At 36.7% G+C, this 15,292-nt stretch overlaps 1 protein-coding gene across 2 annotated transcripts in view; it reads right to left on the reverse strand.

The window, feature by feature from the left end:
- FCHSD2 (FCH and double SH3 domains 2) overlaps window positions 1–15,292 on the reverse strand; it is a 240,119-nt gene that overhangs the window by 114,545 nt on the left and 110,282 nt on the right. For both annotated transcript variants that reach the window (XM_040258786.1, XM_040258787.1), the window contains exons 6-8: window positions 13,569–13,702; window positions 9,755–9,809; window positions 8,670–8,798 (exon numbers count right to left, since the gene is read on the reverse strand). In XM_040258786.1, the coding sequence (XP_040114720.1) occupies window positions 8,670–8,798; window positions 9,755–9,809; window positions 13,569–13,702 (318 nt within the window). The remainder of the gene's footprint in view (window positions 1–8,669; window positions 8,799–9,754; window positions 9,810–13,568; window positions 13,703–15,292) is intronic.

Below are 15,292 nucleotides of genomic sequence, written 5' to 3' on the forward strand. Positions count from 1 at the left end.
GCTCACAGCTTTAACCAAACAGCTTCCCTTTTATCTGCTTTCTATATAAGGATTCCACGTAGGAGTTTGTAGCAGTTATTCAACTGTTATGTAGGAGTTTGTAACAATTATTCAACTGTTAAAAATATTTTAAAATCACTGCTTTAGAAGTTTGGTAAAAATGGGCAAGAAGCCTCCTAATTTTCTCTTTTTGTGTCACAGGGAGCCAGTCATAATATAAACAACAAAACAGCAGGAAGGATCTATAACCTCATATTCCATGTACCCTTTAGGGGCTGTTCTAGAGAATTATAACCTTCTTGTTTCTGTCTCACTACTTATATGGATCATGTCCAATTCATCTCCGTATCACCACGCCTATCACCAAATATACACTTAGATACTTGTTGAGTTTAAGATGACACATAAATGATGTTAAAAGATGTAAGAAAAAGTTGCTGTAATACAATATCGTCTCTTTGGTAAAGCTGCTAATACATACCACTTTTATGTATATTTCCTTAAGAAATTCTTGCATAAATACACCAAGAGACACATAAAAGAATGTTGATAGCAGCACTGTTTATAAGAGTAAAACAAAAACAACTAAAATTTCAGTTAAGAAAATGAGATGCAGTCACACGGGGAGCTTCCATTTTGCTAGTACTATTTCATTTCTGAAGCTGAGTGGTAAGCTAATGGGTAGTCATTTAATTTTTCTCTGAATGTATTTGTACATTTAGAAAATTTCAATCATAGCTTTTAAAAAAAACAGGCCAAATAATTACTCTTTCCAAGAAAAAGTATGTAGAGAGAAGCAGAGAGCCAGTCTTGACTCTTCTGTTGAAGTCAACCTCTTTGAGATCTTCCATGTTAATTTATTAAGCGAATAAACATTACTAGGTGAATCAGAAGTATAACATCTAGAGCGATGGCAGGAAAACCAGAAGAGTTATGATTTAAAATCAAGAAGATGAGAGTTACAAATCCTACATGAAAATGAAGAAGACTTCTGGAAAAATGAGTGTTTTGGTCAGAAAAGCCTTAAAAATAAGAGACCTGGGTACCAATAATGACTTTCTTTCCATTTAACCAAGACAAATGTCTGTAAAAGATACACCATATTATCGTATTTTCTATATTTTGGTCACATATAAAGATGTTCACCTTTTATTACTTTGCCTAATTATCAACTAGTCAGATATATTTGGCATCCACTAAATATCTATCTAGAAACAGGGTCCTAGTATTAAGCTTTTCAAAAAGTCTTCATTAGATTGACATTTTGTTCTCTTTTCTACTGGGATGAATTATATTTCATCCTTCCTCATCCAAACCACTAAGAAAAATATTCCGCAAGCTTCTAAAAGTAAAAATATCAGCTTATATATTGCACAATAACACTCTACAAAAAAGGAGCATTTGAGGAACAAACTACAAGACATCCTAGCAGTCAGCTGAACTGCTTTCCCACAGATTTGATAAAATCAGTTATCCAGTTTGCATGGCCAAGCAACAGTTCTTTTTTTGTTGTTGCTATTGTTGTTTTATTTTGGTGTTCAAAAAAACCTGCCTGACAATATGCTGCTGCTGCTAAGTCACTTCAGTCGTGTCTGACTTTGTGCAACCCCACAGACAGCAGACCACCAGGATCCCCTGTCCCTGGGATTCTCCAGGCAAGAACACTGGAGTGGGTTGCCATTTCTTTCTCCAATGCATGAAAGTGAAAGGTGAAAGTAAAGTCGCTCAGTCGTGTCCAACCCTCAGCGACCCCATGAACTGCAGCCTTCCAGGCTCCTCTGTCCATGGGATTTTCCAGGCAAGAGTACTGGAGTGGGGTGCCATTGCCTTCTCCAGCCTGACAATACGCAGACACTAGTAATATATTTAATGTCCACTCTAATCATAAAGTATACGAAGTATTCCTTGGGAAACCTGTCTAAATACTTTTATTTAGAAACTGACATGATCTTACTCTTTAGAATAATCATGATGGGGCAGAATTTGCGATTTTTAATTGTTAATTTTATTCTATAGTTCTCTCAGGATTTATGACATTCATGGTATGTTACTGCTTATTATACTAAATTTTACTTATCAATAATTTTGGAATGGTATGTAGAAAAGAACACAGCATGAAATCTAGGAAAGATACGGGTATGAAGTTACAGAAATCTTGATTTAAGTCCTAACTATTATATAGATCAGCTGAATCTCACTGCGCCTCCACCATCTGATTTGTAAAACAGGGAAAAAATAATATTTACTTTGAAGCATATTATGAAATAATGAAATTATGAAAAGCTAAATGAAATAATGTATTTTAAGCTACCTAGAGAAGAACCTAGCATTGTTAGACATCCAAACAGTTGCTCTACTCTCACTCCCAAGCATTCAAGGTCTCTGCTATGCTCTCCCCCTCCTCATCCTAAAAAAGTAAGATTTATTTAAAACAGAATAACAGAATTTATATTATTTAATAGGATGATAATGACATGTATACCAATTTTCAAAATTAACAAAATACTCTTCATTGTCTTATTTGCTCCTGACTTAAGTCAAAGGAGATAAGATAGGGCAGGATTATTCCACATTTAACAAGGAAAGAGGAAATAAGTCTAATGAATGGGTATAATTTAAAGAGCTAATGGCACCAGCTCTGCAGGCAGAGAAACCTGCCAGAGTTGAATCCAGGCTTTGTCATAGTTTCCTCATTTGTAAAATGAGAATGATTCATTCTGCAAGGATAAAAATGAGAGTAACTGTTCATTCACTCTTCAATAAGTATTACTTTATAAACATTAGCACATATTAGGAATCAAACACTGTACTAGATAGCAAGGATGGAGCCTCAAGTGATACAGAAAATAATTACTGTCCTCATGGAATGTATAATTAAGTGGAAGATAAGGCAGTTATCACATAAATCACACAAATACAGGTAAAACTACTATCATGTTTCAAAGTGCTTCAAAGATGAGATAAATCATTTTATGAGACCATCAGATTGGGTGGGAGTGTAACTGGGTTAAGGAGATCGTGGAAGTCTTCCTCAGCAAACAACACAAGAAAAGAGATCTGAAGAAATGATGAAAGGAGCAAAGTAGTAGTTTTGACCAGCTCAAGAGGAGATATAAAGATACTAATATTCAGCTTCCCCTACAAATGGCCCACCAGAACACCATATAGGGAAGCTCAAAGTTCCTAAGTCCTATCCACAGGCTAAAAGAGAGACCACGTATGGAAAAGAAAACTTCAAAATAAATTCTATCATTGAGACCATCAGAATTAAACAGAGAAGATAAAGCACAGAAACCTGTTATATATAAAAAAAAGGAACATTCAGGATATTAAAGGAACAAAATTCAGGATATTCAGGAACAAAAGCATATTAAAGCCATGATGAAAATAATTAAAAACTTAACAAAACACTATAAAGCTGAAGAGGTATCTCAGACAGTAGAGCATAATGATAAAAGACAATAAAAGAAGAAAAAAGAAATTTGCAGGACTAGACCTGGAGATCTAACCTCTTAATAACAGGAGTTCCAGAAAGAGGAAACAGAAGGGAAAAACTAATTTAAGAATCAAAGGACATTCTAGAAATATTTCATAAGCTGAAAAGAAAAAACACTAGAGCAGATATGAAGAATGAAGAATCAGATGGTTCAGAGTTCTCAATATCTTTGTGACCCCATGGACTATACAAGACAACAGGAAACAAGACAACAATTGTCTTCAACATTTGAATAAAAAAAGTTTTTAACCTTTAATTCTATTCCTAAGTATGAGCACAGAAAAATAACACCTTTATAACATAGTATCTTAAAAAACTTATCTCTCATGCCCACTCTCTCAAAGTACTAGAGGATGTATTCCACCAAGGAACAAAGTATACTAAGAAGAAAGAAGATGCAATACAGACAGTTGAGCACACTACACAGGAGACAGGCAAAGAGAGGTCCCAGAATAACCCCATTTCAGGGCACACAGAGGGCAATTAAACCAGACTAGAGGGCTGTAACACAAAAGATAAACATAAGGAGGGCTGTCTCTAAGATGCTATCAACTGATAATCGAAGAATAGAACATCCCAGAAATGTAAGGGGAAAAATAGAATAGTCAATTGTTTTAAATCCCTGAGAAGGTGGGAGGGAATGAGATACCATCCCAAGCTGAGGTGAAACGATCATCTTTAGAAAGGAGAAACAACTCTTGTTATTAGACTTCTTGGAAGAGTCTTCAATACAGATGAAGCCTGTAATAGGACAGTAATGGAATTCCCTTTTCATGGTTTCTATTTTCTCTAAAAATTAGTAAGAAAGACGACCTGCCAAGTGTGAAAGAGCTGGGGTAAGTGTGAGATTTTAAGAGAAGGGGAAAAGTTGACAAAATTGTTGAAAATAGTAGAGAAAGTCAACCAGGGAAATACAGGAGGATCTCTGAACAGTGTTGAGGATCCATTTGAAACTGGTTCCACATTAATTTGGGCTTCCCCGGTGGCTCAGACGGTAAAGAATCCATCTGCAATGCACGAGACCTCGGTTCCATCCCTGGGTTGGGAAGATCCCCTGGAGGAGGACCTGGCAACCCACCCCAGTATTCTTGCCTGGAGAATCCCCATGGACAGAGGAGCCTGGTGGGCTACAGTCCATGGGGTCACAAAGAGTCAGACACGACTTAGCGACTAAGCATAGCACAGCCACAGTAATTTATGATACGAATGTGCTTTATTGAAAGATTTTCTTCAATAGGACTTGACTATTTATATGCTGGTAAAGAGTAGTTCATCCAGAGTTGGGATTTCATTTATTTATAGGCTAGTGTGTTAAATAATGAACTATACACACTAACCAGGTCAAAGAAGAAAATGAGAAAGGATAATATGCATAAAGTGATTAGAATTGCCTGGAGAATCCCAGGGAAAGGGGAGCCTGGTGGGCTGCCGTCTATGGGGTCGCACAGAGTCGGACACGACTGAACTGACTTAGCAGCAGCAGCAGGGTAATATCAAGCAATCAAAAAAAAAAAAAAAAAAGACAGTTGTGATTACTACTATCCATGGTCCTTTTATGTGAATTCATTATTCTGATTCACCATTTCTAAATTATCTCTCTTCAACTAGTCTGAGCTCTTTAAGAATAAGAAGAGTGTCTTGTTTATTTTTGCTTCTTCCAAGCCTAGCACAGTAGCTACCATACTATAGTGAAAGTAAAGTCGCTCAGTCGTGTCCGACTCTTTGCGACCCCGTGGACTGTAGCACACCAGGCTCTTCGGTCCATGGGATTCTCCAGGCAAGAATACTGGAGTGGGTTGCCATTTCCTTCTCCAACCATACTATAAGTAACTATTAAAAGTGTATCATTGTATGATAAAATCAATGACTCAAATTTCCTGCTTTCAAGCTATTCATATAAAATTTTTTAAAGTAATTTTTTTGGAGTATAGTTACTTTACAATGTCGTGTTAGTTTCTACTGTGAATCAGTTATAGGTATACATATATCCCCTCTTTTTTGGATTTCCTTCCCGTTTAGGTCACCACAGAGCATATAATAGAGTTCCCTGGGCTGTACAGCAGGTTCTCACTGGTTATCTATTTTGTACATATTATCAATAGTGTATATATGTCAATCCTAATCACTCAATTCCTCCCACGTACCCACTATCCCCCTTGATATCTATGCATTTGTTCTCTACATCTGTGTCTCAACTTCTGCTTTGCACATAAGATCATCTATACCATCATAAAAATTTTGTTTAAAAGATTCCAGTTAAGCTATTGTAACATTAACAAAAATCCAGAAAATAGACAGCCACTAAAGGGCCACTATCAATTCAATGATAGAAACTTACTAAGTAGCTAACAGTATAATTAATGGATATTATTCAATATTGCAGACTACAGAATTCACATAATGAAGGAAAGGGAATGAATTAGCACACACAATGTAAAATTTGAGAATACAATTTCCTGTTTCCAAAGGACAGGAGGGATTCCTGCCTCGATTTTTTATCATTCAATACCCTATAATGTTTCATGAAATGAGTAATCTGAAGCACATCTACCCAATGACGATCAAATACCTAGGTATACAAGGACTTCAAAGTGTGTTCAAAGATACATAATCTGAGGCCCAGCTAGGCCCATTAACCTCCTCTTTGTTTCTGGCAGGGAGCAGATCCCCCAAATAATATTGTACCTTTCCTGGTATATAAAAGGTCATAGGGTTTTAGGTAAGAAATCTTTTTTGACTGTGGATTCAATTAAAAAAAATATTTTATTTTTGTTATTGTTTAAATTAATACAATGTTCATTTAAAAATATTCGAAGGGGAAAGTATACATCTGCCAAGTCTATAGCTGGTCCTTGTAAGTCTGAAGCACTATGCAACACCTAATAAAATGTCTAAACCTCTAGGTCAACTATTTTATGGGAAAATGTATGAAGAGTTCTCATCTGGGATGTCAAAACAATTCAGATCTCTCTCATCTCTTATATTCTAACCAGTAGAAATGAGAATAGCATAGAAATCAGGAAAAGGGGTTTCACACAATAAATCAAAAGGAAATTTTAAAAACTGCAATAGGATACTTCTTAATGGCACCTCACTCCAGTACTCTTGCCTGGAAAATCCCATGGATGGAGGAGCCTGGTGGGCTGCAGTCCATGGGGTCACTAAGAGTCGGACACAACTGAGCGACTTCACTTTCACTTTAGTTCAGTATTCCTCTCTCCATCCCACCATTTTTCCTTAAAGGTTCCAGTATATGTCCTGTCTCTATTTTCAAGGAAAGAACTTGTAGTTTCTGGACAGAGTTTATCTCTTTCTCAGAGCCATTGTATCAAAAAAAAAGAAAAAAACAATAACTTGATGCACTCCCTTCTCAACATCTCTGATTTGTAGAGCAAGCAATTCAATCAAAGCAATGTGTTTGGACAATCATTAAGAACAATGTATTTGAGAGGGATGGGTTGAAAATAAAGACAGAATAATCAAGTTTGGGCCCTTGAGAGGACAGGAGAGAAAGAGATACAATTTCAAGCAGAACTTGCCTACCAGTCCTGAGGGCAAACCTGGCAGCAGGTTAAAAAAGTTTCTTCTCCACCCTTTGTCTTTCCCTTGAGTTAAAGTTTAAAGTTAAAGATACATATAGATGTATAAACAGAGGAAGACAAAGATCGAATTTTGGCATATAAGTAATTGTACCACATTCTAACATTCTCATATACCTCTAGTTATATTTTCTCTTGTTTTACCCCCAGGCACCTCAAAATCATAAAATATTAATGCACAAGCTTATCTATCAATTAAGTATAAAATGATTAAATTTAAAAAATCTAAGCCTTTGACTGTGTGGATCACAATAAACTGTGGAAAATTCTGAAAGAGATGGGAATACCAGACTACCTGACCTGCCTCTTGAGAAAGCTATATGCAGGTTGGGAAGCAACAGTTAGATCTCGACATGGAACAACAGACTGGTTCCAAATAGGAAAAGGAGTACGACAAGGCTGTATATTGTCACCCTACTTATTTAACTTATATGCAGAGTACATCATGAAAAACGCTGGGCTGGAGGAAGCACAAGCTGGAATCAAGATTGCCGGGAGAAGTATCAATAACCTCAGATATGCAGATGACACCACCCTTATGGCAGAAAGTGAAGAGGAACTAAAGAGCCTCTTGATGAAAGTGAAAGAGGAGAGTGAAAAAGTTGGCTTACAGCTCAACATTCAGAAAACGAAGATCATGGCATCCGGTCCCAACACTTCATGGCAGATAGATGGGGAAAACAGTGGAAACAGTGGCTGACTTTATTTTTCTGGGCTCCAAAATTACTGCAGATGGTGACTGCAGCAATGATTTTAAAAGATGCTTACTCCTTGGAAGGAAAGTTATGACCAACGTAGATAGCATATTAAAAAGCAGAGACACTACTTTGCCAACAAAGGTCCAACTAGTCAAGGCTATGGTCTTTCAGGTGGTCATGTATGGATGTGAGAGTTGGACTATAAAGAAGGCTGAGCACAGAAGAATTGATGCTTTTGAACTGTGGTCTTGGAGAAGACTCTTGAGAGTCCCTTGGACTGCAAGGAGAGCCAACCAGTCCATCCTAAAGGAAATCAGATCTGGGTGTTCATTGGAAGGACTGATGTTGAAGCTGAAACTCTTAATACTTTGGCCACCTGATGCGAAGAGCTGACTCACTGGAAAAGATCCTGATGCTGGGAAAGATTGAGGGCAGGAGGAGAAGGGGACGACAGAGGATGAGATGGTTGGATGGCATCATCAACTCAATGGACATGGGTTTAGGTGAACTCCGGGAGTTGGTAATGGACAGGGAGGCCCGGCATGCTGCGGTTCGTGGGGTTGCAGAGTCAGACATGACTGAGCAACTGAACTGAACTGAAGCTTTTAAAAAATAATCATATATTAATAACCACTATACAGTAAATAAATGCTTCTGCTAGGGAATAATACAACCTTTTACTATGATTTGGCTTTAAACATTTTCTTATACTAAAATTAATTCCGAATTATATGAAACAGAGGTTATATAAACAATACAAAGTATATTCCATATTCCAGCAAAATGCAAGGTACTGCCTGCTATTCTATAGACTCAATCCCATTCACGCAACAGTCAAATCATACAAAATTACTGCAGATATTAAGGCTGTATTACCTTCATAATATTAACTAAATCTGTTTGATAGTAGCGATCCTGGTGTGCATTTGCTGCCGCTAATGTAAGAAGATAATCATTCCTTGCGTGGGTAGCTTTGGAATTACACTCAGATCGCCGGGCTTTTAACTAAAACAGAGTAAGAGGAAAAAATAGTTAGTGCAAATTGATACAGTACTGAAAAACATACAAGGGTACTACCACTCTTAATCGGTTCCCCAATAAGAGTAAAGATGACCAGGTGAAGAAACATTTATATGCATGTAAGAATTCTTCAACACTATTGAAGAATTCAATAAACAGAGACTAGAACTGTGTCACATAGTAAGTTCAGTTCAGTTCAGTTCAGTTCCGTCCAGTCACTCAGTCGTGTCCAACTCTTTGTGACCCCATGAACTGCAGCACTCCAGGCCTCACATAGTTAGAGGGTTTTCGAATATTTATTATTTATACTTTATGTATTTTCAAAGCTTTTGAGGGAACTTCAAAATTGTATGCTCATTTTATTCTGATGGGACAATAATGTTTCTCAAATTAAGTAAGTCTCTTATCTTCAAAGACATCAGTAAATCTGCTGGAGTTAGAAAATCATATTTAAAAAATCAACACCCTTTAATGCACCAAAAGAAATGCATGCTAGAGGGGAGCTTAGCAGACAAAGGCAGGTCACTAAGCTTATTTATCAGGTATTCTACAGCTTGAGGATACCACAGGAAAAATTCACTTGCATCTGGCCTAGAATATTGTGCTCAGAGATATAAATATAAGTGAAATGGATTTTGTAAAGCTTTCTAAAGCCAATAGACCAGTTAAAGTCTCTTGGACTAAGTGCTAAAGGCAATAGTTCTAAGCAGGTTAGGCACAGAAATTTACCTCTAAAGCAATCTTAAGAAGCAGGGAGTATCCAAAGGGCTGACACCTCATTGAAAAATCCCATGAACTGGGAAAAAAGTTCTTCCCTAATGACTTTAAAATGCTTCTCTATATGGAAACTAGATGGAAATAATGTAACTACACCTTCAAAAGGCTCAGTTGTTTATTTTTAAGCTAAGGTTTCTTGTGAAATAAAGTTTTCAAAAACTCACCTTTACGCTTGCCTTCTGTAAACTGATTCTTGATTGAAAAAGACTAAGTTTAGATCTATAATGAAAATAGAAAAGTATATTTAATGACATTATCAAATTACATAATGATTAATTATAATTAATAAATGTTTTTAAAAGTGACCTTTTCCCATAACACTATTCTAAAAGAGAACTAGATAAATAGAAAACCAAAAGCAATGATTATTTTCCTTTATTTTACTACAGGAAGAATTTAATATTATGGTGAAAAAGAAAATAGTGGGATTAATAAAATAAAAATATCCTGAATGGCAAAAATACAATTTGACAAATTCAGTATGTTGGTATTGCCTAATAAACAGAAGCCATCAAACTATAGGTTATTCCCAGTATCATATAGTTGCACATACTTTAGTACCTTCAAGGAAGCTTAAAGAGGCCCATGGACAACTGACCTATGGAGGCAAAGATTAGCAGGCTTTCCCCGGCCTGTAACAATAGGCTGCAATAGGCTGTAACAATGCCAGGAATGCAACCTATGGTATGATATAGACAGGCTCTACAAAGGCCTTAATTCCATCATGTCTCCCGCTAACGGTTCTTGTTGGAGTGCTCCCTCCACTCTTAATATAGTATTCAGAACATAGTGATAAAGCCCTTCGACTTTCTACCCTGTACAATTTTACTCTGTTTAACCTTCTCTTTTCTGGGGTCCTTATTTCTCTCAATCCCTCTCAGTTTGTGAGGGGAACCACAATCAAAATCAGTAATAAAAATATGGTAGCTTTACCCAAACAGCTAGAGGTAAAAGTAAGGAGAAAGTCAACAGACAAACGCTAAGGAACAACCAACATTCCCACGACCAGTGATTTTTGAAGCTGTTTGTCTTGACTACAGCGTCATGGTGATTGCCATGGGAAAAGTCGATGCGTGTGCTGGAAGCTATGCCATAATACAAAGTAAAGTTGCAGGCCATTTGGTATTGGAAGACAGAGCAAGACAGTCTCTGCTGAGCAAATGTGAAGAGGATAGCAAAAGCTGTCTCTCAACTTTCTAAAAAGAGAAAAACATTCTCTTGTTAGATGCACAAATATGCACTCCAACTGCTCCACTGTTTAAAAAAAATAGTTGGATCTAAGATACTCCTGTTATTTTTCTACTTTATTATATTCATACTTGATGGGGGTTTTATTAATCAGATTCCTATTCATTTTGATCTAGAAAAGCAAAGGCTACAGACTTTAAAATTGGAGTGCCTGTTCAGGGTTAATAAAGACTGTATTTGGGGTATACTCATTTCTACTTTCTTTGTAGCCATTATCTAAATAGTCTGAGTTGCATCTGGATTTTCTAATATAAGGATTTAAGTTTACGGTTTCTGCTTCATTTGCTAATCCTCATACAATCCTTGTGTGGCAATAAAGAAAATACTAGTAACAAGTAAAATAATAAAGTTTCTAACTTTAAAGATTATCATCTAGAACAAATAAAATACATATTGATACAAACAATGAACTATACTGCATACTCCCCTTCCTCACCCACCTTCCAAATGTTAATGTTCCTTAGGTTTCCAAACTCAACTTCTCATCTCATTTTATATATGATGCCATCCTTTTAACTATCATCTGATATGCAACTAACCCCCAAAGCAAGATCTTCAGGCCCAAATTCTCCTGTGAGAGTAAGATACATAACGCTCTACCAAATATATTAACTCCACGGTCCCACAGGTTTTTCAGAACCTATATATTTAAAGTGGAACTGATCCATCAAACTGTATACTTCCTTCTATGCTCTCTCCTAATGTACACATCTCACTACCTGTCAAATCATCTGTCAAAACTGTATATAGCCCAGTTTTCACGTCCCCCTCCTGGTCTTTCTTCTCATCTCTACTTAGAAAAACCATTCTTCAGAACTGTGTCGAAATACCACTTCTTCTATAAAGGTTTCCTTTCTCATTAGGCAAAATTAATCTATCTTCTAGACTTATATAACAGTGTTTTCACATAACTACTAAAATAAATTAATTACCAGGTGACATTAGGCATTTACTTTCTTTGAGTTTACTGTGAATAAACAAACCATAAATTTACTTTAATACACATTTGTTTTTAATTCTAGGCTTTAAACTTTTTGAGGGCAAAGCTTATCTTACTGATTTCTGGATCCATGGTACTCAATATAATCATTCAAAAAAAAACTTAGCAAGTGAATAAAGATACATTTCCTTCCCTGTTGTAGAATTAATTTCCATGACAAGTTACACGTGGAACTAAATGTCTGATCTGTCGTATCCTCTTTGAATCTAAGCCATACTAGGAGGCAGTTTCTTGTGATCAGCATCTGTGCCAAATCCATCTGTGTGTGTGTTAGTCACTCAGTTGTGTCCAACTCTTTGCAACCCCACGGACTGTAGCCTGTCAGGCTTCTCTGTCCATGGAATTCTCCAGGCAAGAATACTAGAGTGGATTGCCATTCCTTTCTCCAGAGGAACTTGCCCACCCAGGAACTGAACCCTCGTCTCCTGCATCACAGGCAGATTCTTTACCGTTTGAGCTATAGGAAAGTCCCTGTGTACTTCTCAAGAAAAGCCCCATAACTGTCCTCATTTTTACCTGTGGACCTTGGCTCAAATAGGTATTTGTATATGCTCTACAAAATCTGTCAATTCTGTTTTAAAATCCCTGAGAGTTTAAAAAAACAAGTTCTTAAAAACCACCATGACAGGATATCCCTAATGGAGAGAATCTAATCTAAAAACTTCAGATCCTCCTGGGAGATAGGTTCACCAACTCTTAAGAAAGTATAGGAAATATCTGTATGCTTATAAAAATAAAATAATTAAAATAAACTATGGGAAATATTAAATATGTTTTCCAGTAACAGTAAGCATGTTATGAGTATTCATTTACCATCCCTTGGTACAAAATACTTTCCAGGAGCCCCTAGATTTTTACATTTACCTAAGAGATTGCTTAATTTCCTGCAGACAGAAAAACATAGTAGAAAGACACCCCTGACTCCTTCCTAGTCTGCACAAGTGTTCAATTATACAGACTTTCTGATTCCATGACTAGGAGTTCAAACTCCTACATTTTCCATCACTGAGCTGACTGAATGGGATTCTTACCCTTCCTTACAGACTTCTTCAGAATATGATTCAATAACACAGGTTTCTTTATTCTTAAAAAATTTTAATCTTTCCTCAAGCTGTCACTGCAAAAATCTCTAACTGCTAGCTTTGCATTTCTTTGTGTTATAAGCTCCCAGTTCCTTCTTTTCCTAATTATTTTCAAATAAAGGACTTGTAATTCACATATACTGAAAGTAAAATTCACACACAGTTGCTAAAGCATACATTAAAAAGTGTATGTTAGAACTTCAAATGAGAGAAAATTCTAGGGCAGAGTTTCTACACTGAGGTCAGTGCTCTTGTTCACTTGATGTGTCCATCATCCTTCAGTGGCACACTGAGCATCAGGGATTTTTCAACTACAACTGATTTAGTCTGGCATGAGAAAAATGAGGCTCTAAAACCCTGAAATTCAGACATCTAAGCAACTTAAGCAGACTTCTGCTAAGCTTCCAATACAATGTTCATTTGTCTTCTTTCTTTTTCAAAATTCAATTTAATGTGAAAACTGATCCAACATTTTCATTTTGCTAATATTAATTTAAATAAAATCAACCAATGTAAGAGAAAAATTTGATCTAAAGTATGTAGCATTTACAGGTCTGATGAAATGCCCTGTACTAACAGAAAACAAAGTACTGACAAAAATAACATTTATTTGCATAATTACTTTTTCAGAAATGCTAAAACACATACTTTGCCTCGATGTCGGCTTTCTCTCGTACTGCATGAGCCATCTGTTCAGTCTCAAAGTACTTCTTCTTGCCTTTAGCTAAATCTTTTACTGTCTCTTGCAATTCAGTTTGGATCTTTGTCAACTGGTCCACACACTGTAAAATACAAAGTGCAGTTATTATGACTTTTGTCTTTAGGCTTACAGAAAATGAGTGTGTCCTAAGAACTATGCACTATGCCCTCAGGTTGGAAACCCAGGAGAAAAATCAGCACGTTTAGAACCCTTCAAATTGCAAATTAAAATCCAGTGAACAGCTGGTACTCCCATTTCAAGTAATGTATGGAATAGTGTTACATTTTGCCTAATAACTCTGCTTTGAGAAATAACCTCTGAGTGCTGCTGATAACTGACTAAGGCACAAGAAGAGCAACAAAGAAAATGTCCTCAGTGTTGGAGCAGAGCAATAAAGGCAAAAGATTAAAGTAATTCTGTAATCTTCATAACGTTAATAAAGTCTCCTATCTATATGTTTGGGGAACTTATGGCACAAAGGATACTGAAGGATTCATCTCAGAAGTGAGTGAAGGAAGAGTGAAATCTGAGTAAGTCCAAGATGAAGGATACAACTAAAAAACCTGGGTACCACATAACAATTATTACTCAAAACTATCCCAAATTCAACTCTTTGGATACACATACAGATTCTAGGAGAAGGGACAGACATAATAACTCAAAGAAATATTTAATGAATAACTCTTATAACACAATGGGGCCCAAGTAACACTGCTTTGGGACCCTTCTGGATGTCCAAAGTGGAATTTTTTTCCCCAGTTGGAAACAGTTTGAGGCCAGTTTCCCCAGTTTCACCAGTTTGAGGTCAATTCAGGGCAGCCTCCATTGAAAAACTTCTGAGCCTGGAATAACACTGTCAATATATGGTGGAGACTGAAGAAACTCAGCAAATCAGGAAGAGACACTGGTAAGAGACTCCTGTGCCAGGATGAACAGTGTAGAGCAGAACAAGAACGTCAGAAGAGCAAGGGTAAAGCACAAACAAATTTAAACTTAAACGTCTGACACAGAGGCTAGAGTTTCTCAGTAACTTAGGTGTTAAGAAAGGGACTACTCTACAGGAAGAGAGAGACCTGAAAGGTTCCCAATAGGTACATTTATTGAGCACGTAATAAGTGTCAGGCTATGAATAAAGGGTAGAACAAAACAAAAACACCTCTTTCCTCCTTCATGACAACGTGACACTCCCATAGAATAGTGCTAAATATCCCAATAATGCCATGCTTGCATGTGTGAAGAGCTAAGAGAATGCTCCATGGCTGCAATTAGATATTAATAGTCAGGAAGTGGAGCACAGCCTGAAAAAATACAGCTGTGTTTAATGGGCAAAGGGATGGATTATTTAAAAGAAGAGTCAGGTGTAAGGTATCTATATCCAAAATGTACAATCAAAGCAATGAAACTTGGCCTCAGAAAAACTGTTCAATGAAGGGAAGCCCAAGAGTCCCATGGTGATACACAGCACTGAAAAGGTCTGCTAATTTGAATATTTTGAGAGGAAATGAAACACAGTAGGTCAAAGGTTTTCCTGAGGATTGCAAGCCATGTGGATAGAATCTTGGAATATTCACACAGAGTGAACATCATGGGTACATGTACATGAGCACATACACACAAGCACATGCATATACACACACACACACACACACACACACACACACACACACACACA

The sequence above is a fragment of the Oryx dammah genome, unplaced genomic scaffold (genome assembly GCF_014754425.2).
Source record: "Oryx dammah isolate SB20612 unplaced genomic scaffold, SCBI_Odam_1.1 HiC_scaffold_17, whole genome shotgun sequence".
NCBI lineage: Eukaryota > Metazoa > Chordata > Mammalia > Artiodactyla > Bovidae > Oryx > Oryx dammah.